General features: G+C 36.7%; 1 protein-coding gene across 2 annotated transcripts in view; it reads right to left on the bottom strand.

Annotated features, from left to right (window-relative positions):
* Positions 1-24239, bottom strand: part of SYT1 (synaptotagmin 1) — a 214092-nt gene that overhangs the window by 54718 nt on the left and 135135 nt on the right. The window contains exons 4-6 of one of the 2 annotated variants that reach the window (XM_042890075.1): positions 19534-19656; positions 17073-17240; positions 13797-13964 (exon numbers count right to left, since the gene is read on the bottom strand). In XM_042890075.1, the coding sequence (XP_042746009.1) occupies positions 13797-13964; positions 17073-17240; positions 19534-19656 (459 nt within the window). The remainder of the gene's footprint in view (positions 1-13796; positions 13965-17072; positions 17241-19533; positions 19657-24239) is intronic. The other variant, XM_042890076.1, reaches the window with a different exon arrangement.

Genomic DNA, 24239 nt, shown 5'->3' with positions numbered 1-24239 from the left:
AAGGTGGTTTTTGGCTTATCACACACCATAAAAAGTCAAATCACAAAGCTCTTCCGTAATTAACAGAAAATTACATGTGCATTGCAATCACTCTACAGAACATCCTTGTCATCTTGTGACAGGACACAGGAAGTCACAGTACAGTGCATGATTTGAAGACATCACTTGAAGTAAGTATGGGCATTGTAATGCTTCGTTAGTGCAGTTTCCACTAGCAAGAAAATGTCTTGTTTACAAAAGCAGTTGACTCAAAAACTTTAGACTATGGGTTGAAATTACAGCCTACACTGGAAAAAACCCCACGGGATTAGTAAGCAGCAGAGAACTCTAAATAAGAATCACATCAATTACAGACTTTTTACTTGTATCCACAACAGCATCTTTGTATGAGTTTACTTTTCCGCCTTAAAGTAACACATGCAGATTTTGGTCAGGACCAGAGTTGCACTGTACATAGTGCTACACCAAAAACCTGCAATCTACAAAGTCCTTGCTAAAACGATCATACATTTTCAGTTAATGACAAGACAGAACAAACAGATTTAACAAATTAGTAAGTAGGAGCAAGTGGCATAACACAATGAATTCTCTATGGCTGCTGGTAAATTCTGCTGAAATCCAGCACCTTCATTTAAAGACTATCATGTGAATTCAGAGATTCCATTACTGAAGATACACAATAAATTTCTATTTCTCCATCAGTGATCTGCAAGAACCACAAAGAGAACCTCACAGGAGTCTGTGGATTACCTTCATAGCCACACATCCTTTCCCCTTTCCTCTGGAAAGAACTCCCACGACAAAACGGCCTTGCATCATTCACGGCTATAATAATAAATAAGTGGCTCCTTTTGCAGTGACATTGATGCAGCCTAGTTCATTCATCTCTTGTGGACATATGCTCTCACTTCTTGCTTTCTGTAACACCATTCAGTTTTCACGTTGCCCCATTATATCCTCTGGTACTACTTCCAGCTCTCTTCCATGACCCCAAATCATAGGCCCGACACAATACAGCTGCTGCCTTCAAAATCTCCTATATTCCCAATTAGACAAGAGGCAGTACATGATGTGGTTGTTTTGAAACTAGAAACCTTCAGGTTAGCAAGCAGCATGCAAGAACATTACACATATGTAAAAGTTTCCTTAAACAGGGCAAGAAAATGTTTCTGTTCTCATCCAGCCATTGATTTTCATTAAACAGAAGCTGCCTTATCACACATCCCAGCTTCCAGAGCAGCAAGTATTACAGTTCTGTGCCTTCACTCTGTATCACTGTTTTCCCTCTGAAAAGTCTTCTTACATGACCCTATTTTTCTAATTTTTGAACTGAAGATTTTTCCAGAGCTTCTAAACTTCCAACAAATACGAGATAAAGAATACACAGCTGGAGAAGAGGCAAGCTGGAAACCCTCAAAAGCACTCTTTCTGTAGTGCTTTCTCATTCCAGGGAAGTCGGAAGTACGTAACATACTCTTTCAAGATGACTTCAATATTTTTGTCTTTGGATCCAACTGAAATGAAGAAACTAATGCACACCCCGTGAATTATGAGTTTGGACTTCAGTTTGGTAAAAAGTTGTGCTCCAGTCAGAAATATGTGTATTCAAATCTATTGACTTACCCTGACCTGGCTCCTATCCACTTCTTATACCAAGCATTCAAGAATATACATTTACAAAGCTGCTGAAATATATTCAAGTTTTTGGATTAATACATACAGGTAAAAGCCTTTTTTATTACTCTGTTTCCTCTGACTACTTCACTTTGAAAAATGCACTCTCTTAAAACATTCTTTAGGAAGACAAGGCAGCTCATCAAAGGTCGTTGTAGCAATCAGTACCACACACTGAATTTCATTAATCTCTTCAATAAAAAAGAAAGAGGTCACCACAGTCATCTACAAAAATCTAGGAAAGAAGACTGTACTTATCATGAGATCTCTGGCTCAATGATGTTCATTTTTAATAAATCTCAAGCCATAAGGGAAATTCCAGAGGATTGGAACAATGCTAATGTTATGCCACACTTACTCAAAAAAAAAAAAAAAGAAAAGAAAAAAAAAGAAAAAAAAAGAAAAAAGGAAAAAAAAAGGCTAAATGGGATGCAGGTGCTCTCTATCAGCTATTCGCCTTTTATCAAACCTAGATAATGAAAGGCTCATAAAAGTTTGCTTTAATGATGGTTTAAATGATATGGAATATAATGAATGTGAAGCCACATGAGGAAACTGGGGCTATCTGAATAAACCCAGATTCATTCTGTGATTAGATTGCAGATTTGACTGATGAGGGATGTCTTATTTTGAGCTAAGATTATTTTCTTTAGATTGCCTGATATGATGCTATGTTTTTGGTTCTAGGAGAAAAACAATGTTGACAACACACTGATACGTGATAACACATTTGCAGCAAGGAGCCCAAGGAGCTGGGAGGTAAAAGAATTGGGACAGCTGTCTTAAACTGGGCGAAGGGATATTCTATACCATATGACAAAGAATTACCATAATGGTAAGTAATAACGCAATAGGTTGTTCACAGAAAAAATGCTAAATCAGTCAGCTGAGTTACTAAGAACCAGTCACACACATCACATCATATACAGACACAAACACTGGACATCCTAGGAAAAAGAACTTGGACTATTTCTGAGTATCTACTGAATCAGGAAATATATCTTAGAGGGCAGTGTTTCCTGCTGCGCTCTTAGGGTCGTAAGCTGCATGCCATGAACTGCAAATGCAATGCTATGCAAAAGAGTCAATAATAGAAGAGCAGAAGCAGCAGGTGACTTTCCTTTTCTGGCAAGATCAGCTTGAATGCTGCATACAGTTCTTGCGTACATATTGCTATAAGATTTTGAGAAGTAGAAAGAATGTGAAAAATCACAACTCTCACAGGAAAACTGAAGAAAAAGCCTGATCATATGAAACATAAAAGATGAATTTCTGCTGCTTTTTTAAAAGATGATTGAAGGTGACTTGATTGCAGTACTTAAGTATCCAGAAAGAGGAAGCATCATGGATTAAATGCCTTGAATTTACTGAAAAAGGGCAAAACAAATATCAAGGACTTGACGAAGAATCCAAAAATATCCATATAAGAAATAAAGTATGCATTTTAAACAGTAACTGCAGAAGCTGTTAGGGGTGTCTTTCTTCATTACTGATTTGTAGAACCTTTTAAGAGTTTTCCAGCAAAGCTGCCTATATCAAATACTGTCCTGTTGACAGCAATTGACAATGACACTGACTATTGACATTGCCAGCAAGACCTCATGCAGAATTTTCTAGTAGAATTTTCACAAAATTCTAATTATATAATATCAAAATGTGTCCTGGGAGACTGTGTGTTGGTGAATTTTCAATATAACCATGCAAGATAATAGTGAAGGGGAGGTTGTCTGAGCTTTCAGAGTTTGCAGTATATGGCCATGTAGACATGACAAAATGTTATAAATTGAGAATGGGAGGGTTTCCAGCTCCTTGCTCCAAAACAAAAACCTAACTTTCTTGTTAGCTTGTTAGAAGGTTTCTTTGTGCTCTCTCCCTCCCAAAATGGCACAGAAGTAACAATTCTGCACTGCAGACACAGCCTGTTTCCTAGGTTAAATGGGATTATAGGAGATTCTTTAAATTCTTTAAAGTGTTCCTTGAAGATTTAGAAGTCCTCCAGATTTAGGGCCGACAAACTCATCTCATTTTGAAAAACTATCCAATTTGATAGGAAATAGTACTATTTCTAAACAAAATAAAGGTATTTGAAATTACAGATTTATTTATTATTATTTTTTTTTTTTCCCCAGAAAGGAAATGTTAATGTTAGCTAGTCTAGGCTTAGTGCAAATGAAACGTAACAGATTTAAAGGCCTGCCATTCTTAGTGAGTTGTAAGAGCTCATATACTGGTGTCTTCTGGCAACAAATCCAAGGAATCACTGAACAGGTGGGTTAAAAGAATTTAAAGAGCATATACCAGTGTTTATATACGAAATATTCACAGTTTTATATGTAGTGATTGTGCTTGAGGCTGGTAAAAACAGCTGGTTTTCATGATAGGGAAGATATAAACAGGAAAGTTCCAAGGTCTTAAATTCTTACCTAATGTGACCAGTGTTTGTGCTTGCAGGAACTTTTGCCAGTTGCTGAGCACTAAAGCTGAATTCCAAGTATTCTCCAGTCATTCTGGCATACATGATTGCTGCATTAAATCTAGTAGAGCTTAATTAAAATCTGTTCTCATTTACAGTGATCACATATTAAGCAATATTAATTATTTTTGGATTTTATGTTTTTAAATATAAAAGGTGTAACTTTCAGTACAATAAGTAAGTCTGCATTTTTTTTTCTTTAGGCAAATGGATAAAACTAAAATTATACAGTTCTCCATTAAAATGAAGTAAAAGTTTGGTGGCACAGACAGATATTCTGAAGAAAGACTCAAAACTTTTATGAAACTTTAATGAGATTTTAAATGATTCAATGATTTAAAGGGTATGCTTTTATTTATTTTTTTTTTTAAAGAAACATGCTGTGGAAGAACCACAGTTTTTATTCTTTGTCACTGAATTGTAATAGTTGCAGCTATATTATATACAATAAGTACAAAAGGAAAAGAAAAACACCCATAGAGTAATCTAAATTAATTCAAATGACCCACCTCTCCTAGAAAGCTCGCCTGTTCTAAGATGTCACAGAAAATAAATGCTTTGCCTGACTGATTAATGTGACAGTCTGAATGAATGAAAACATTCAGCATAGTCCACAGTTATCTAATTCTGGGCTGGGCATTAACAGACAGGGGTCATCAGTTGCAGATTTCAGGGCAATACGACAATAAACTGCTGCCAATTCTGAAGACAGAATTCCACTCATCAACAGAGATCCTTCTGTTTATTTTGGATGTTATGGAAGAAGCCACAAAAGCAAAGGTGAAATAAATGGGATCCAGACAACTCAGCACTTGAGAGGATTACCTGGAACAGTTTAAGTAATATCTAAATTTCATTAAGGATCTAGCTAGGAGCTTTGCTTAGCTCCATCCAAACCAGTAAGAAATTGCAGTGCCACATTCTACACAGGTGGCAGCAAAAGCAAAAGAGTAATCTTCTAGGGAGTGATTCAGGTGTGCATTTTATGAGAAGGTCTGTATCTAAGAAGATGAGATTTGACTCAAGGTCAGCTGCAAGTTGAAACAAGCACTAGGGTTCCCAAATTTAGTTGTCATTACCACAACAGTGGAAGCAGCAATAACTTCTAAATCAGTTCTCTGCTAGTTTGGAAACTCCTGCCTTCGGCACTATTTCTATAGGTGTAATCGTAGATATAATCCTCAGGGAAACTACCTTGGCTTCCATGTCACTGAATTCAGTTGCAGGTACTTCTCTTCATCTAGTGATTGGCTAACAAAAGTACACACAGACTGGGTGCAGAAGCACATGTGTGTTCAAGAAGAACTGAATTTCATCTGCACACTGATGACTGCAGCTCAAAACAAGCTGTATTCTGCTCTGTCATAGACAGCAGGAGTATTAATTCTGTACCAGTGAAGATACTCCAAAGCAAACAATTCATTTTCTGGAAATGCTGCCAGTGGAAGGGACAGAACTGCTACAGTACCCATCTATCCATCTGTCAGAGTCATGCGAAATAAGAAGTCTCAGTTTAGGCAATTAAAAGCTGCTTATGAAACTTTTAAAGTCTTCACAAAAGCTTTCCTTGTTCTATCCGAAAGATCAAAGAAAGACGTATTTCTGTTCTATCCTCAAGTCTACATCTTACACAGAAACTCAGAGTGAGAAGATGACGAGAAGTGAGGAGGTGGAGTGATTCAGAGGACTTGATCTCTGGTCAGCATTGATACTAAAAACTAAAACTCCGGAGGCTAAAATGTGCAGCTCAATTAGTAACTGATTCAGGTGTATAGAACGATGGCAGAGGTCAAAATAAAATGCCTAAAAGAATGAGAAACTGAGAAATCACTCAGGATTTGATGATTTTCTCCCTTTGTGAGACCAATGATTGAAAGTATGGAGAGAGACAGATGTAGGAGAAATGAGAAATGGTATGATCTTCAGACAGCACTATCATTCTTGGAGTAAAATTCCCCACTATTAGAATTAGAGATGACAGAGGTTAAAAAATTGAATCATATAACACCAATATTGTGTTTATGCTTAGATAAGGTATGGAAAAGGTATTTATATCCATCTTGTTTCCTTCCTTAAATCTTACGTATGACGTAGTTACCTATGAACATTCAGGAATAATAGTATTTGCTTTGATCTGTATGATACAAAGTGAAAGACCAGCTATAATCAGTCCTTCAGAAAGAACGGTCTGTATGTGCCAGAGAGCAAGATCTTAAAAACTGGAAATGTCAGCTCTCCATTAACCTACAAGGTAAGAACGCATAATACAGAGATATTCTATGAAAAGGATTTTTTTTTTTCCTGCAAGTTATTATTTTGTTCAACAGCATTCTGTCCAGACTGAATTAGACAAGAGCAAGAAAAAAAGACTCTGCTATCAAAAGGTTCATAGAATCCAATTTAAATCCTCTTGTCCTGAGTGTTTCTATAGTTGTGATGATAACATTCAAGGAATAAACTGTAGAATGCCTGAAGAAAATAAAGATGAAAGAAGTACGGGGTTGATTGCATTAAAACCATCCAGTTACCTCAACTGGACTACATCAGCACAGCACCACATCAGCCAAGGTGAACAATTTCTTTAGCCTTTGGGAGAAGGCTGAGTTTTATTATATGACCAAACAGGAAACTGTAGGAATGAGTTACTGCTCTATGTTATCAATTTAGCCTAGAAATAAAACCTAGAAAAAAATCCTAAATTCATGTGCCTAAAATCATTCTGTCTCTTAAACATATTAACATAAAACCACTAAAAGCCCAATACTACCAAACTGAAATTACTGTCTTAGATTTTAACAATGGTTTCTCTAAAATAAGGGCATTTTGTGCTAATTCCTGTCACAGCACACAGTGCTTCAAATGCTAGTTAAACTCATTATTAAACTAAACCAAAACACAACAGACTCTGAAAAGAGGCTAAATGATTTTTATGGTAATCACTGACATGGTATAAATTGGTGTTTAGAGAGACCTGATGAAAAAAATGAAGAAGATGACTAATCCTTTTCTTTCTCAGATTGCTATTCCTAAATCTTTGTCTTTTAACCTTTTCAAAAATACATTGGATACCTTTGGCAACCAAGATCCCTTAGTTTGAAGCAGGCACAACAGCCAGAGGGCAGCGTCCCAAATTAGGCCTCAACCTTTTTCTGACAAAGCTGCCATCTTGTTGAGAACTGTCTTGGGACATATGTATATAAATTGCTGTGAAAGTAATGCCTCCTATATATTTCCATGGAAACTACAACACATTTTGATTGAGTGAATTCTCAACTACAAAACAATGTTTTTCAACACATTCACCTCCACTAGCTGTGCATTTTTGCCAGTGATGAAAAAGAGCCTGCACACTGCACTCCTAAAAATCTGCACCAGTGGAGGTGACCCACTGTTGCCACTGCTGAAATGCACTACACACCACCTCACTGTGCTCACATCCACTATTTGGTCTCCACAAACATTCATCAAGCCTTAGTGAATGTCAATGGGTGCCATTTTTTCTACATGAAGGAATTCAGTGACACATCTTTGCTCCATATCCACTTCCATGTCAGATGCCATTCTGTCAGACTGGCCTTCTGCTGCCATCTGTCACACAGCAACAAAATATAATGGAATATTGGTGGGAAGGTTCCAGCTCTACTGCTATACCATCAACATCTGCCTCTGATGTTGTGAGCCAACATAATAAAACAGGAGGCATTACTTTCAGAGCAGCCCTCGTACAATATCTGATATCATTAATATGTAAGTAACAAAATCTTTCAATTTTTAATATTTTTCTTAAAATATATAAAAAAAAAAAAAAGAAAAAAGAAACAAAGCCATAAAACTGGAGGGATATTTGACCTTTTTTTGTAAAACTAACCCATCTGGCTGGTTCAATAGCTGCAACTCTTAGAGAGCTCTCAAGTTGTTCATCAGAGATTTTTGATGAAATTTTACTCTTCCTGTGTGTCATGCTTGACAATAACTGTCAAAAATATACTCCCAGAAAGCAATGGCATGAATACGGTGTGACTGTGAAGTGAAGGATTGTGGAAGTCTGGTAAAGAGACATGATCAGATTTTTGAGTCGAATATCTGATTGTAACTTTCTACACTCTATTTGAAAATTTGCATGTAATATATTTATATCAATTGAAAATGGTATCTCAAAGATAAATCAGTGATTTTTTTTGGCAATCTTGAAATCTGTTCTCAAACGCCTTTATCAAAATGGAAAGCATGCCTGTGTATTCTTTGCTGTTCAGAGCACAGTGTTTAGCCAATGTATCAAAATGCATGCAATTATTTGCTGCAATGCATGCAATCATTTGTGAGCCATAAGCTACTGCTTGAACATGCCCATGAACATTTACAGCATGTTGTGTGGCCCTTTTATGCCAATCAGTAGATTCTGAACACATGCTTATAGTCCCTCCCAGATTATAGTTGTATGAGTGGGAGTCCCAGCAAGTTATGGCTGAATTCCCTGGCATTCCTTCTGCAGCTTCAGTCCAAAACATCTCTTCATGCCCTGGGGCCTTTCACTTAGAATATACTTCAATCCATGCAAATGACAGATACATCAACGAGCTGAAAGAATCACCTGCAGCTACATAGCAGAATGCTTCCAGCAACTAAGCAACATAGATTTTACTTTAGCCTTTGTAAAAAGAATTCTTTTGATGATTTTGATCCCTCTTAGTATCTTTCTGAAAAGCCTATTAAAAGGCTGTCCAGAATCTTCCTTTCCAAATGCCACTTTGTGTTTAACATCCAATTCCAGTGCTTTCAAACTCCTTGGTTGGTCTACTCTTTCTCCTCCATTATACATTTAAAAATATCCTATACTCAAGCACTTTAAAAAACCCAAAAAACAGTAACATGAAGATGTAGTGTTGGGGAGTTGTCCACTGTTCCTTCTTTTGACTTTGTAGCTTTCTGCAACGCCATTAGGAATGTATCTTGTCTCAAATCATTTTTTTGTGTATGGATTATTAAAAAATGGACAGCAGCAAGTGTAGGATACATTCTGTCAGCAGTTTAACCTCGAGATGCTTTTCCATGCTTGAAAGTCAAATGCTAATATGCACATTTCAACAATCACGCCATGCAAGTTTTTCTGAGATTCTGATCCTGAATCAATGGGCACCAGTAAGAGACAGAACATAACATTATCACAAAACTTCTGCTTCTTATACTCCACCCTCTGAATTTGAATTTAATTTCTATAGAGTCAGACAGTCCGAGGTGAATCCCTTTTGATTTCAGGTAAGCCAATTCTTCTTGTTATATAAAAAAGGATGTCTCTGACCTCCAAAGTTAGATGCCTTTTCCAGAGAGAGTAAAGAAACATGATACTCAACAAATGTATACAGTGGGGTTGTCGGCAGTTTGAACACGAAAGGTGATAAAAGAAATGCAGAATTCTAATAGCCTGAAACAGTACCGCAGCTGCTCTACTAAGTCATGTGGTTTTACCTATAAAATCATAGCATTTCAGCATCTTCAATGTAAAGATGAAAAAAGAGCTAATTAACTACTGAACGATTTCACATCAGGCTTGCTTATTCTCAAACTTAAGCCATTTCGCTCATATTAAGATTTTCTGTCCTGTTCTGTCTCTCTAAAAAATTCAGTTCCTCTTTAGGACAGATGTGCTTGGTCTATACTTAACATTGTGCAATTACTGCATGTAATTCTGCCACAAAATTTGAAAACTAAAAAACCTTAAATGTAACATTTTAAATTTAACATTTTAAAGTTGAAGTGAATTTGAGAAAACTTGAGCACCATACAGAAAACAAAGCGATCAAATATAGTATTCTGCTAAATAAAGGAGACCTCTCATTTTAAAATTTGTCTGACATTCTGACAGCATCTCCATAGTGATAATAATACTTCCTTTTGTGAAGCATTATGATATCTGCAAAGCTGTACAAGAGCTAAGTGTTATTATTAGAGATTGGAAAAGGTCTATTAGATCTTCTATCCATCTCTGATATAACAGAAAATGACAGTGATTTGCTGCATTGATTTGACAGTGACATTTGTAAAAAAGTCCTTTGCTCTTAACTCTACAAGTTTCAGTGCTCAGGATTCACTAAGTTAGCCAGCTTGCTAGTTTTGTCAGTATTCAACTTCTATGAAGCTTAACAAAAGATGAAATAAACATGCCCTCTTTTCCATCTCTTTCTTTCAATCTCCTTTTACTTTCAAGGAGGACAGTCCATATGAATTGTGTAACTGTCAAGATTCACAAAAGTGGTATTCCACTTCCTAACTGCAGATTGCCTCCATTTTACCTATCTTCAAGGCAGTATTGTAGCATCTCTCTGACTGGGATTGTATATCAAATAGGAAAGAAGCTGTTGCCCACCTTGCTGATGTTTTCCAGCAGATTTCCACCTCAGAAGCCACATACAAAACATTCCCATTACAGTCCACTGTGAAACAAATCACAGAATCAAAGAATGGCCAGGGTTGGAAGGGACCTCAGGGATCAACTATCTCCAACCCCCCTGCCACATGCAGGGCGACCAACCTCCACATTTAATACTAAACGAGGCTGCCCAGGGCCCCATCCAATCTAGCCTTGAACATTTTCAGGGACGTGGCATCCACAACCTCTCTGGGCAGCCTGTTCCAGCACCTCACCACTCTCTCTGTAAAGAACTTCCCCCTGATATCCAACCTAAATCTTCCCTCCCATATGATCAAGTGGGTTTCTTCTCCATGGAGTAACATGATGGCAGTCATTAGAGGTCTGCAGAAGTCTTGACAGTAGACAGTGTCAGTTTGAAGATCTCTATCCTTACAGAAGGAGGCTCTGTTTCTCAACTGCTTTCAAAAGAAAGAGTTGTTTCTGTTCTTCCTTCCCCCACTTGCCAAAATTTCTTTGAATGTTTGCTACAACAGGTTTTCAATTGAAGTACCAATATAACAGAAATGGCTGAAGTGAAATCAGTTGAAGTACGTGAGAGATGACTCTCAGTGTGAATCATGCTGTGGTGAGCAAAGAAGAGGTCTGTCTGGCCTTCTGTACTGGAGTGATAACAGACACTGGGTGTAGTTTGTACTCAGATAAAGTTAATGGTAATGACATCTGGTAGACGACACAGAGGAGAGAACTCCTGTCATCTGTTTCTTTAATGCTCTGTGCCCGAAACATTATATGTCAGACTTGGTAGAAGTGACTCATCTTTCAGTATATACTCTTCCCTCCCATGCATTCAGATGCAGGAGACTGAAGGACTAATAGATAAATCACCATCATACATTGACAAAGCCCTTCTCAGCCATAACAAATACTTACATGAAGTCTTGTACCTTCCAAATGCTTCACCAACATAAATATATTAATAAGACCCTTTCCAGAAGAGAAGGGAGTATCAGAGAGATGGCATTCAAATGGCTGGGCTTTGAGAACTTCAAATATTTCATTAAATCTTCATCCTCTGCCATCAATTTCAAGCCCATTTAGAAAAAAAGACAGGAAGTACAGTGGAACTTTATGAGCAAATAGAGGAGTAACAGCTCGTAAAATGATTTTGCCCTCTGTGATAACAGAGTTAATTAAATTGTGTATTCTACGGTGTCAACAACAGAATTCTACATCAAGTGAAATGAAAATAAGATTTTTATACTCAATTTGACTGATGCCACCTATACGGCTCTTTCAAGGTGACTTTGCCACTGATGTGCTTTGGCAAAAATCTTGTTTTGGCATCATAATCAAGATATTAAGGATATTTTGGTATCTGATACTTAATTGCCAACATATTCAGAATTCTAATTAGCAGTAGCTTGTTAAGAACTCAAAAACCTAACTAAATGTTGTAAGGGCAAAAAAGAAAACATATCATGTTATTCTTCAAATAATGTAGATTACATCTAGGTGCACTTGGCAGGTATGAATTCATTATGCAACTATGAAATGTAGAATAGTCTACAGAAGATTTTTTTGTGGTAATATAATTTCATTTATCACATGATATTGGATGAACTCCAGTTGCTTAGGATTTTAATTCAATTTGTATTGTGTTTTCTTACAGTCAGTTAGCTAGGCTGCCATATGATCACTACCAAGACACGTGCATGTTTCAGTTGCTACACGTCTGCCCTATGTAAGTCATATTAGTCTTTGTGTGTGTAGTACTGTATTTGCTAATTCTGAAGCTAGAGTACCGCTTGGTCACAGCTATATCTGCTATGAATTCTGAAATGTCTGCTGTGTGAACCAATAACAGGTTATAAAAAAAGAACCTCTCTCAGCCCTGTCTCTTGCTAATTACTGCATAAAATCTATCAGAATTTGCTTGGGATCTTTGCTGCTGAGCAAAGAGGCTGGAACTTTGAAGGTCGTGAGGTACTTGGCAGTAGTCAAATCTGGAAATATGAATGACATTTTCTGTGAAATACAGCTCCCCAAACCACTGACAGATGTAACTCTCTTGGTTCTCGCTGAAGGTTTCTTTTCCAAATTGCTATTTCATCTTTATCTCTAAGATTGGAAGAAAAACATCCCATAATATGGTTACCAATGTCACATGTAATAAGGGAGCCACACATTGTCACCATGCAGAATAGTCTCAATGTAACTCTGACTTTAAATCAGTAAGTAGTAGAAGAAATCCATTTGAAAATACTGTCCTTAAAAGCAAACACTCAAAATGGCAAGACTGAAATCTACCATTTTGGAAATTCTGAGAAGGCAACATGATATATTTGCTCAATTTTCCATAACTTACAGTCTTAATTCAATATTCAGTTTTTTGTCACTTGTATTACAGTAAGATTTCATTCAGATATTGTCCTTTCAATTACAGAAACTGTGGTTTGAATCCAGAGCAGCTCGTTACCTACATCAGACAATGAGGAGATTCAGATTCCTTCTTCTTTCACTAGAGAACTGAAGCATGCTGTGCACTCTTATTACTAAGAGTGGGCAATCAAAACAAAAAAAAATGAAAAACTGAGTACAAAATAGTCTTACAGTAGGTAAAAAAGGTGGATGTGCCAGTATGACAACCCTCACAGAACACACAATGTAATGGTGAAATATTTCCAAAAAGTGTCTTGTGTACATGCTGGACTACACTTATTAAATAATGGATGTACTGTATGTTGGCACAGAGAGGAAAGAAATAAAAGGTGATTAATATTTGAGTGAGATGCCACACCTTGCAAGGTCTTTGTTAAATCCACAATTCTACTCAATGGATATTATTGCACAGCAGTCCAATAAGATTTTAAATCATTTAAATGAAAACCTACCATTATTTTCATGCACAGTAAGATGCTTTGAGATGAAAACATTCAGAATTTAAGGCCACAAAAAAGCCTAAATGCAATTATTCTTATGATTAAAATACAAACTCTATGTACCGTAAATGCAACAATCCAAGAAAAAGTCAAACTCATAAAAACTTCCCTTAATATGCTGCAAAAAGTATCAGTAAGATTGAAAATAGGATTAGCAAAGGAGAATGCATCTTTTCAGTGAGTATTAGAAAAGATGCTTATCAAAGTTTATCAGGTGAAGTCTGAGAAATGCTGATAACAAATGGGGACTGTCTTGGCAAAAATAATGTTGCTAGTTTGAATGCTTCTCCAGCTGAGAATAAAAGTGTCCTGAAAAAAAGAAGCAGATAATTTTTATTACCTCCTCTTTCTCTGCGCTTTGCAAGTCCCTCCACTCCTCAGTCACATGGCCAAAGTCCACCGTGTTCATTGCAACCTTATATTCCCCAATAATATCATGTTTGGAGAAGCGATCAAAATCATAAACTGCCATCACTAAAGTTTTTCCACCCAGCTCGGAGTATGGCACCTGTAAAGAAGAGAAAATGACAAACTCAGTATCTCTGACAATAAAGATCAGTTCACTACAATGCAAATCTATTTCTTTAGTTTATCAGCTGTCATCTCAGGCAAATTGAAAAGCAGAGAAAATTATGAGCTGTATTTGTTTCAGAGTCACCACATGCAGTATTTTTTGAGACCAGACTATGGCACTCAATAGAACAATGTGGCAGCTCACTCATCACTCTACCGGGTTTTCTCCTTCTACTTCAAATTATATTGTGGTTGATGAAACTGAAACAGGAAGCCCAATTATTTGCACTGAAGACACATGAACTTTTCACACAATGGTATCTTTTTCCCTATAAATCAACTGTCATCACTCAGAAATGGGTAGTTCCCAGACTGATGAAAAAACAGAAGTGGCTTGCTGTATCTGACACAAAGTAATTAGACGCTAAATAGTTTTCTTACAGCACCACTACCTCTTACTTCCCACAGCATATTTTTCATTATGATACCTTTCACACTGCAGACACTAAGGTACCTGTAAGTCACAGTGCACAGTTAGAAATCATGTGGCAGTAGGCCAATTTCTGTCTAATTCTCCAGCTGATGTGTTTCAGACAGATGCTGTGGGTTTGGACGTTTATGAGTCACATTTTTAATATTCAGATGAAGATGTGTAGCTCAGGTAAGCTATACTTGAGTGGCTGTCTAGAAAACTCTAATTTAGGAAATGTTTGCACTTAACATTGAACACTTGGTCAATCTGAACATATTCTGCAAGTATAAATGGTTTCCATGGGCTTCAGTAAACATTCCTCTGCTAATTGTCTATATGAAAAAAGAACCAAAAGCACAGCACTTCCACTGGCCTTGTTAACTGTTGTACGTTCTGGTCTGTTTAAAACATAGGACTGCTGTCTTTTGTTGTTTGTTTGGCTTCCACTTGCTCTTTAAAATACTACCTAATAACACAAGTAGTTTATCTTTTTTCCTGACATTTAAGAACCTTTTCAAGTTGAGAGCCAGTTCCAGCTTCCATTACTGAGTACAGTAATTTCAGTGGGTACAGGGTGGGTGCATTGCAGTAAAAGTACACAAATACTACTGCAAAAGCTGTTTTGATTCTGTAAATTATTTATAGCTTCTAAAAAGCTATAGAAGGTATATTTATGTGGAAGGCAAAATTCTGGAAAATTTCACTTCTTTTTTATGCAGCATCAAAAACAGGAGAAGAGAAATGTTCTACAGCTCCCTTCTCCAGCAGTTTACAATTGCACCTAATGGATACTGGTCATTTGGAATGCAGGAGAAGGCTACACTTACTGCTGTGTATTTTTTATCATTAACTTGACCTCAATAAAGCTTATTTTAGCTACCTTCATTTTTAAAGAAGATCTAGTAGCAGTGCTTCCCCCCTTCATTACCTCTACTGCAGCCTTAGCCCACAGCTTTGTTCAGGACAACCAAGGACGCTCCCAGCTCTTGTAAAGGATTGCTCCTGCTCCTTGCCTTCTGCTCTGCTCAGAGAGGCTCAGCCTCTGAGTGCAGGTGAGACCTCGCTAAAAGACATATAGAAGATCCTTCTTCCAGCACAGACACATCACCCTCCCAGACAGGAACCTTGTTCCTGCCTTGAGGAAGTGCAGGAATCTTTCTGTGGGATCATTTAATCACCATCGTGGGAATGAGGAGGAATATTTCTGGTGCAGTTCAGCTTGGACTTCCGCTTCCTTTCAGCAGCTCAATGCATGTATATACTTAATATTACTGCAGCCTGGTGAACACCTGCACCCTTTAAGAGTGATACCATTAGTAGTTCCCAGGGAAATTACTTATTAAAGTTGCAACACTATTTAAATGGTCACTTGTTTTTTTTTTTACTGTAGTCCCAGTACAATGACAGTACTTGGCATGCTCCGTGAGTTTTCTCTCGAGTACAGACCACATTACACAGGGAATGATTAGTACCATATTGATAAGCACCTAAACCCTTCTGTCATGTCTTGCTTGGAAAAGAAACATTTTTTCTGTAGAATAAAATTTGCATGTTATGATGTGACTTAAAATAAATGGACATTATAGTCCAAGAGTGGATGCTCTGATTTATATTTTGTGTCTTCATTTTAGATGACAGCATTATTGATTCTTTCTTTTCTTTTGTGAGCTGCACGGGAATCTGTAATTTATAACACTGTTTTCTTTTAAATAGTCTCTTAGGGAAGCTCAAGAAAAAAATAACTCCCCACAAAAGATTATTTTTATGAACATCTTCAAGGGAAAACATAAGCTTATATATGCAGTAGTAGTTCTGGCCTCCAGGGATATCTTTCTCATTGAATGATTACATAGCCTGAGTCGTTCACTGTTCCTGTTTTCAATCTGTGGCTGTCGTTATAAGATAGAAAGGCCTCCAGTAACAGCAGAGGAATGTATATTAGGAGAAGCCCTTTGAAACACACTGAATAGAATTTCTTTATTTCATTTAACTGGAGTATAGGTATGGCTACAGTTTTAGAAAGACACAATTGAGGGGAACAACTGGAACAACTTAAACATTACAACGTAGGGGTGTTAGCTACATTTATTTAATACATATGTTATTAAGCCAAGATGTGATTTCTATTCACATGTAAAATAGCATGGTAAAGAATAGCTATGACAAAGTCTAGTAAGATTAATCTGCCATATATTCCTTCATTCATTTACCTTTCGTGAGTTCTAATTTATTTTTGAGGCAAAAAGAAATGGTATACCGAAATTCATAAATCAGGCTACAGAGATATTTAAAGCAATTGCTGGTTTAGTGAAATTCACCTGACATTTGTCGAAGTGGCACTGTTTTCCTACTTTCTGGTAAGTTTCATCCAGTCATGAGACATGGATCAGATTTTCATAAATTAGGATAATTGAAATGCCTAAAATAAAACTGTGCATTTTACACTTGCTGAGATCTGTCCTTGTGTTACATTACTTTCATCATAAGATCGAACATCAGAGAAAAAACAGGGAAAATAACTATGCTATGCTGCAGTTGCCAATTATCTAGGTTATCTAACTTAGTAGTCCAGCATGAGATACACAGTGGATAAATAAAAATATTTCAATAATTATATATAAAAAATAATACCTTGAATGTAAATTGCTCATTGAAAACAGGGTTAAGAGTCTTCCTGTGGACTTTTGTTTCATATTTCTTCTTCTTATCAGGCAGCAGGAACACTTTCACATAGGGATCAGATGTACCACCCATATCTAATGCAGGCAGCTCAGCTGCTTGAATAATTCCAACCAGAAGCTGAAAAGACAGAAAAAGAGCAAAATGAAATTTCAAAGAGATGTTTATTAAAAAAAAAACAACCAAACAGCTAAAAAAAAATCACCCTGTAACAGAGAAGTACACATCCACACTCTATTTCTGGGTTATGAAAAACAGTTCTCCCCGACCTTCAAGGAAGGCAAAATGAAGCAACACTACAGACTTTTGAAAATCAATTATGGCAGATGCAGACAGTACAAAAGCTGTTTTTAAGTGGAAAAGAGGTTTTCAAAGGGCAGCTGATTACAGATAAATACAGACTTCATCTTTTTAAAGACTGCAATCAAATAACTTTCAATTGCTATTGCCTCTTATGCATTATTTTTCTATGCTGGGCACCATGAATAGAAATCACATTATTAAACAATCAAGAATGTCTAATTTTGACTGCAGAATTTGTGTTCTAAATCACCAACACTTAACCTTTCCCCTCAAAACACAAAAAGGTAATATATCAAAAGCAGATTTAAGATGGAGCTTAACTGAAAGCAAATAGGTCTTCCAGTCTTCCTTGTATTTAATTTCTCTTGCTGTGTATATAGCTTGATTTGGGCAGTAATCTAGGGACAACATTTTCAAAATGAAATCCCATGAAAACTAGCCATTGTTAACTAAGTCCTAATGACGATTCTTAATCTCACCATAAGATAGAGAAGTTAGTATCTTAAATCTCTTAAGACATTTTAAAAATAGGATTGAAGCACATTTGAAATGTGTAAATGCCACAGCCATCTTTCAGTGTAACAGATGAAGTCATATGATATGTTGTCTAGACATCCCAGCCTACACTAGGCTGCATAAGAATAATGAAGAGTAAGAAAATACTTTTCATTCTTATTTCATGGACATGAAACTAAAGTAAGTATTCAAGTGACTCTTCAAGGTCAATCTAGAGACAAGTGATTAGGAGCTGGGAGAATACTTTCCTCTATATCAGTTCTTCAGTCACAACATATTGGCCCCTCTCATGAATGAACTGCTTAAAATTGGAAACAGAAGATCTAACAAATGGAATAAAGAACACTACAGCTAAACAAATAAAGCAACTCCTGGCTTCTGGGAGATTCCTCAAAGCTGGACTTATTTTTTCTAGTTTTAAATCCACTGTGTGGCCTGCATGATTTCCAAAGTATGGAGCTCTAGAGATCATTTAATTTAGTTATAAGTAGAGAACCTTTCCTCTTCTCTCACATTCTTATTCTAGATGCACATTTCATGAATACATGGATAGGTTCAGGATAAACATACATGAGTCTTTTAAATCAAAGAGTGAAAAACAAATCTATGGTATGTATGTAGTTAACAGATTGGAAAAGCAATTCAATTCCCTACTAAAATCTGTCTGTCTAAAACAGAGGCAACGTGCTCTAGGAAGTATGTTAATTATCTTGTCTTTTAACCCTGCAAAAGATTAATAACCTCAATTTTGGTTTTGAGTTTCAAGCAATATCAAACCTATACTGTTCTCTCTAGGAATTCAAATCACCTTTTCCACTCTTGCAATCATCTATCCTTCAATAAATTTCAAACTGCAGCACGTTTTAGAATAGCAAAATAAAACAGGAATCCATACCTCGTGAATTGACTGCGTTCAATACTACATGCACCCATGGATTTGTATCTTTCCTATTGCATATCCTTTCATAAAATACAGTTCTCAAAATCAGCTCTTGACTGGAGATTTTTCCTGTTCAACTTTACTGTTCTGAGAGGGACAGAACTTTTTATTTGCTTTTCAGTTCCTAACAAAATTTGCTTTATCAAAAAGGTGTGCTTTCATGGAGAACAACAGAATTTGAGATAACGAGTTAATAAGGCAAAGTGGACATGAAGCGGTGAGAGAAAGCTACTTCTAGTAATTTTATGAACTTGTTAAAACATCTACTGATGAATAAATTGGGACAATTACTTTTATGTTCCTTTCTTTTTCCTCACATCTTTTGTTTGCTAATGTTTTAAATACCTAGAGGCAGAAGCTATCTTTTGCTGTTCACATGTAAGCTTCATAGTATAATGTAGCTCGATATTGACTGGTGACACTTTAATACATTATTAATAATAACTACATGAAACTGTTCTCAATTTTGATTAAAGTTATGAATTCAGAGTATGCTGTATGCTAATTTAGTAATACTTCTGTCATGCATCTGCAGTCTTGCATTCTTCCTTTACTCAGTAAGGATTTCAGAAAATTCTACTGTACCTACAGGTATAAGTTCATTCTCCCCTTGCATACAGACAACTGAAATGTTACAGGTTGGTTGTTTCAAACCTGATTGTTCTGGAAGTCATAATCCAAAGAATATTGGATTTTCCCTAGTTTCTCCACTTCTTTCGGCTCTTCTTTCTCTTCCCCGTCAGTCAGCCCAGTCTCAGCATCATCATCCTTGAGAGCCTAGAAAGAAGGAATGTAGAACTAATAAATAAAGTTAACTCCTAAGTACTAGTTTAAATCAGACAAATTTTGAAGCCGTTAAAAGCAAGCATGATGGCCGAAATCCAAATGTGCAGTTTACATATGTATATTTATACTATTCAGGTTGCTCAATATGTAGTAAATCAGCAAGCAAGCAATGCAAGTAGGAAGAAAGCTTCTTGGAATATTACAAGCAACAACTGTCATAAAACCTGAAAGTAGAAAGAAAATATCATCTTCATACCAAAGAATTGTTCTGGGCTCACACCGTCTCTTAAAGAGGCACAAGGAGGCAAACATGCTATTAAATAAGCAAAGTCACGCAATTCATTCAACTTAAGGATATCTTGGCAATGTGAAACCTGATTGTGCATGCTGTGAATCACTTGCAATTGGCAACACACTTCTGTAGGATTACTATGATAAAGAGCATGTGTTGTGGATGAGTTCTTCCTACAGTCATATGCCAAACATTTTTCATGTTTATTTAGAATGAATATGGAAGCAAAGGTATCACCATGCCATTAGCAAATGCATGTTTCTCCTTTTCCCTCCCTCCCGAGACCAGTTTCCTTTTTATTCATTCTTCCTGTAAAGCATAGCTGAACCAAATTGATTGAAAACTGATTGTAGTTTGCTTGGAAAAAATAAAAAAATACAGAAATACTGTTTACAGTTTTAGCTATTACATAAAACCTGCTATTTTCAAAGGAGGCAGCAGTTACACAGTGAAAATACTAAATAATGTCATCTTTTTTTGTTGTTGTTGTTTTGCTGTACCAGAAAGCAGAAGTATTTGCATTGTGAAAAGGGGAATTTATATAACTATTAAACCATACAAATTACACCTATATATGCAGCTTTATACCGTGTAAGAACTGAAAAATGGACAAAAATGATGAGAAATTATTGTGGAAAATGTGAAAATAAAGTTTAGATTGTTCAAGCAAGGAAATGATACTGAAAGCATTCAGCCAGAATTCTGATTTGCACACGCTGGTATATGTTTATCTATAAGAGCCCTGTCAGGATTAAAGTTCCTTCAATATGGAGCTTCTGCCTGCACAGTCAGACTATTGAGTGCAATAATAAGATTTGATCTGTTTTATTTTGTTCCTTCTTTTTTTCACAAAGTGATGTGGTCTGAAGAAATCAACAGCATTTATATACAATAGGTTGCAGCCGGAGCTTTATAGCTGAAGAGACAGTGAGGCTAGGAAATAGCAATACCTACTGCTGATGGTGGTTTGTGAAAACAAAATAAAAACTGCAGAAAAGCATTAGCATTCTCACTCAGCCATGAAGGAAGCGGGGGCCACGCAATAGTGGCGTGGGTGTGGTAAGAGGAAAGATTGATCTCTGAAGTAGAAAACGTAATTTTTCAGAAGCCGGATTTAAAATTCAAAAGGTCAGGCTGAAAACTGTACAGTATTAAGCAATTATTTTTCTACTTTTTGGAAAAAAGATAGCAATTCAGCTGGCATGGCTCAACTGAAATCAATGCAGCAACATTGATTGATGCAAGCTGAGGAGCTGTGTTAGAGTTAAATATCTGAATGTTAGTGAATGATGGACTCTTTGCTAGGAACACAAATTACAGTGTTCCATGATGTTGCAATCAGTGGGAAAGGTTGACAGCAGATGAGAATCACCCCTAATGTTGGAAAAATAATACTTTCTGAACTAAACCATTTGTGTTTGGAAGGACTGGACTATCTAATAGTACTCTGAGATATTTTAATTGCAGAGCTGAATTCCCTGTTGTTGTTCCACAACAACAAACGTAGCAAGAAGATAATGTTGGAGCACAGCCAGTATGGGCACAAATCCTGCAGGACTATACATGGGAATTTCAGAATATGGAGTGACATGATTACACCAACCACCTTTCTTTCATTGGTAATAAAAATAATCTTGAGATTCTGTAATCACAAATTAAAGAAAAAAAAAAAAGATGTGACTCAATTGCAGTGAAGCAATCACATCGATCAGAGCCTGGAGACAACATGAAGCATTAACTCAGAATGGGATGTGAACTCCAAGACCCACTGAATCACCTCAGTACCATCCTAGCAGAGGACTGCGTGACAGAAGAATGATGAACAGCTCCAGGATATCCCTGATTCTGGGATAAGTGTTGTCCCTTCTGCTATTACACCTACTTTTGGCTTGGATTTGGTTTGAGCAGAACAATCCTGCAGCCATTCCTCAGGAACAAAATGGAGACTGCAAAGGGAACCTTCTGTGATCCTTTCCAGCTATGAGGCATCTGTAACTATTGCAACAAGGCAAAAGTTACACATCCATATTCTCTTCAGAAAAACTATATACTCTTCTGCATACCTGATCACATCAGGAAACGTGAGAGGTTTGGCTGTGAAAAAATTCTTACTATGTCTTCAGAAAATACAAAGGGAATCTAAGGAGTTCTTAGAACTCTTGCAAGGGAGTGCTGAAGTGCAGACACAAAACACTGCATGATTGGTAAACTCCTCCATAGTTTATGAGAGTCCTATTGGAAGGTGAAAGCTATTTCCCAGGAGAGAGGGAAAATGTTTCATGTTACTCACATCAGCTGAGTAGCTATATTATTCTTCTTGACCTTGACTCAGAAACACCGAAGAACTAAGAAACGCTAAGAATGAGATGGCGTTCAGATTTGTCCAAGGTTTAGGAGAGGGAGGAGGAGGGAAGAAATGACAAATGCTTACTTCTAAAGCTGTCTGCATGTAACAGTTTTTAAGTTCAGGAGAGGAATTTGCTTTCGGATTAGAGGACAATGCTTTAAGCAGATGGGTCAAGGGAAGCACAGAATTTCCTCATGTGTGATGCTGCTGCTGTGTTCCAAAGAGGAAGAGGGATTGAATTGCTTCAAAGTACATGAAACACCCCACAGAGATTCTTATTTTGTATTGAGATTTTCTGAAAGATCAATAATGGAATAGCACTGCAACCCTCAATTTACAGTACACAACATCACGCTATGCTGATTCTTATTGCTGTATCTCTACAATCAATTAAAATAAGCAGCTATATTTTATTGATTTATTTAAAATAAATCAAATATTTTTAATTATAAACTAACTTCCAACTCAAGCCACTTCAGCAGACACAACCGTGATCAGAAAGCCTGAATTACAGTGCAGAAAAATATAAGCCCCTTTGGTTTCTAAATATTCTTCTAATTCTATGACATTTTTAATTCCTGTCATATATAGAGAGCAGCACAGAAATCTATTATTTCATCATGCTGAAAAACATTTGTTTTTTTCTAATTATGAAAGACCAAGAAGTTCACTCAGGTGAACATACAGAAATAAACTGCAAAGAAATGTCCATATCCTCTTACATGTGTGTAAGTGTCTGAAAAAAGTATGCTTGTATGTAAATAAGAATGTAAAAAAAAAATATTTATATTTTGTTAGTCTAATACAACCATTACAAGGTGACACATTCACATGTAATGAAATCAGCAAGTGGGAGAAGTTCTGTTGTGCCAGGGACTATAACAGAACCACACAATATATAATATGTTTCCTTAGAGCTGGAAAATGAATTCTTTGAGCAACCCCTCATTTAATCCTTATTTGAATGAGCTCTGTAACTTGTTTGAACCAAGGGCACAGACATAAATTTACATATGCCATTAGGATTTTCTTTTCTGCGCCATGCTTAGTCAATTTTTCCCAAGCTCATCTACTCTGTAGTGACTTCTACAACAAATAGAGCTAAATTACAGCAGAGATCCACAGTTCAATTTACTGGTTTTTTCTTCGCTTCTGTAACACAATTAAGGGTGGTTTTATAGTCTCCTCTTCTGGGTTTACAAAGAAAATGCTTCATTTTCAATTTTTTTTTTTTTTTTTTTTTGTAGTTTTGTCTTTTGCATTAAAAAAAAAAAAGGGAAAGAAAACCCAAAGCAGTGCCTGTGATTGCAGTTCTGCAGATTCCATGCCCTGCACTGGGTTCTTGCATTTCCTGGGCTTCTTCTCTGCTTCACTGCACCAGGCAGCAAAAGCCTCTTGGCACTGATGCTGCCCTTCTGGTGCTGTGAACACCCTTTGCTTCCAGCTCAGCTCCACCAGTGGACCCACACCCTGTGAATGGGTTTTTACTACTGCTATCCACCACAAAGCACAATGCACATGAGATTAAAACAGCTCCATGCGTTTTTTTTTATTTAATGTCCCCCCAGAGTGTATTTCACAGCGTCCTGCAAAGCAAGGCAGAGGTCACAACCTCATCTGAGTCACTGTGAGGAGGAAAAGACCCAAGAAGGTACACTTTGCTCTTTGATTCTGGTCTCAGTTATCTTTGTGTCTTTGTTAATGCTCACTTCACAGTTTATTTAGGACTGCAAGCAGAGTATCTTTCACCGTTGTAGATACAGAAAGATTTTCATTAGCAGTGTTTAAGGGTTGATTCCATTCATGGGGTGAACTATGGCCTCTCATGTAAGGAAAAAAGTCACCAGTAAGCAAGGAGACATGTTAGGAAGGAAAACATAATGTTGACTACAGCCTGCAAGGTTATTTCACCACGGTGCATGCTGCAGTCTGATT

This window comes from Lagopus leucura, unplaced genomic scaffold, assembly GCF_019238085.1.
Source record: "Lagopus leucura isolate 7727_CA_CO unplaced genomic scaffold, USGS_WTPT01 Super-Scaffold_100159, whole genome shotgun sequence".
Classification (NCBI taxonomy): Eukaryota; Metazoa; Chordata; class Aves; order Galliformes; family Phasianidae; genus Lagopus; species Lagopus leucura.
The sequence above is the reverse complement of the archived record's forward strand: the minus strand, read 5'-3'. Positions and strand labels throughout refer to the sequence as shown.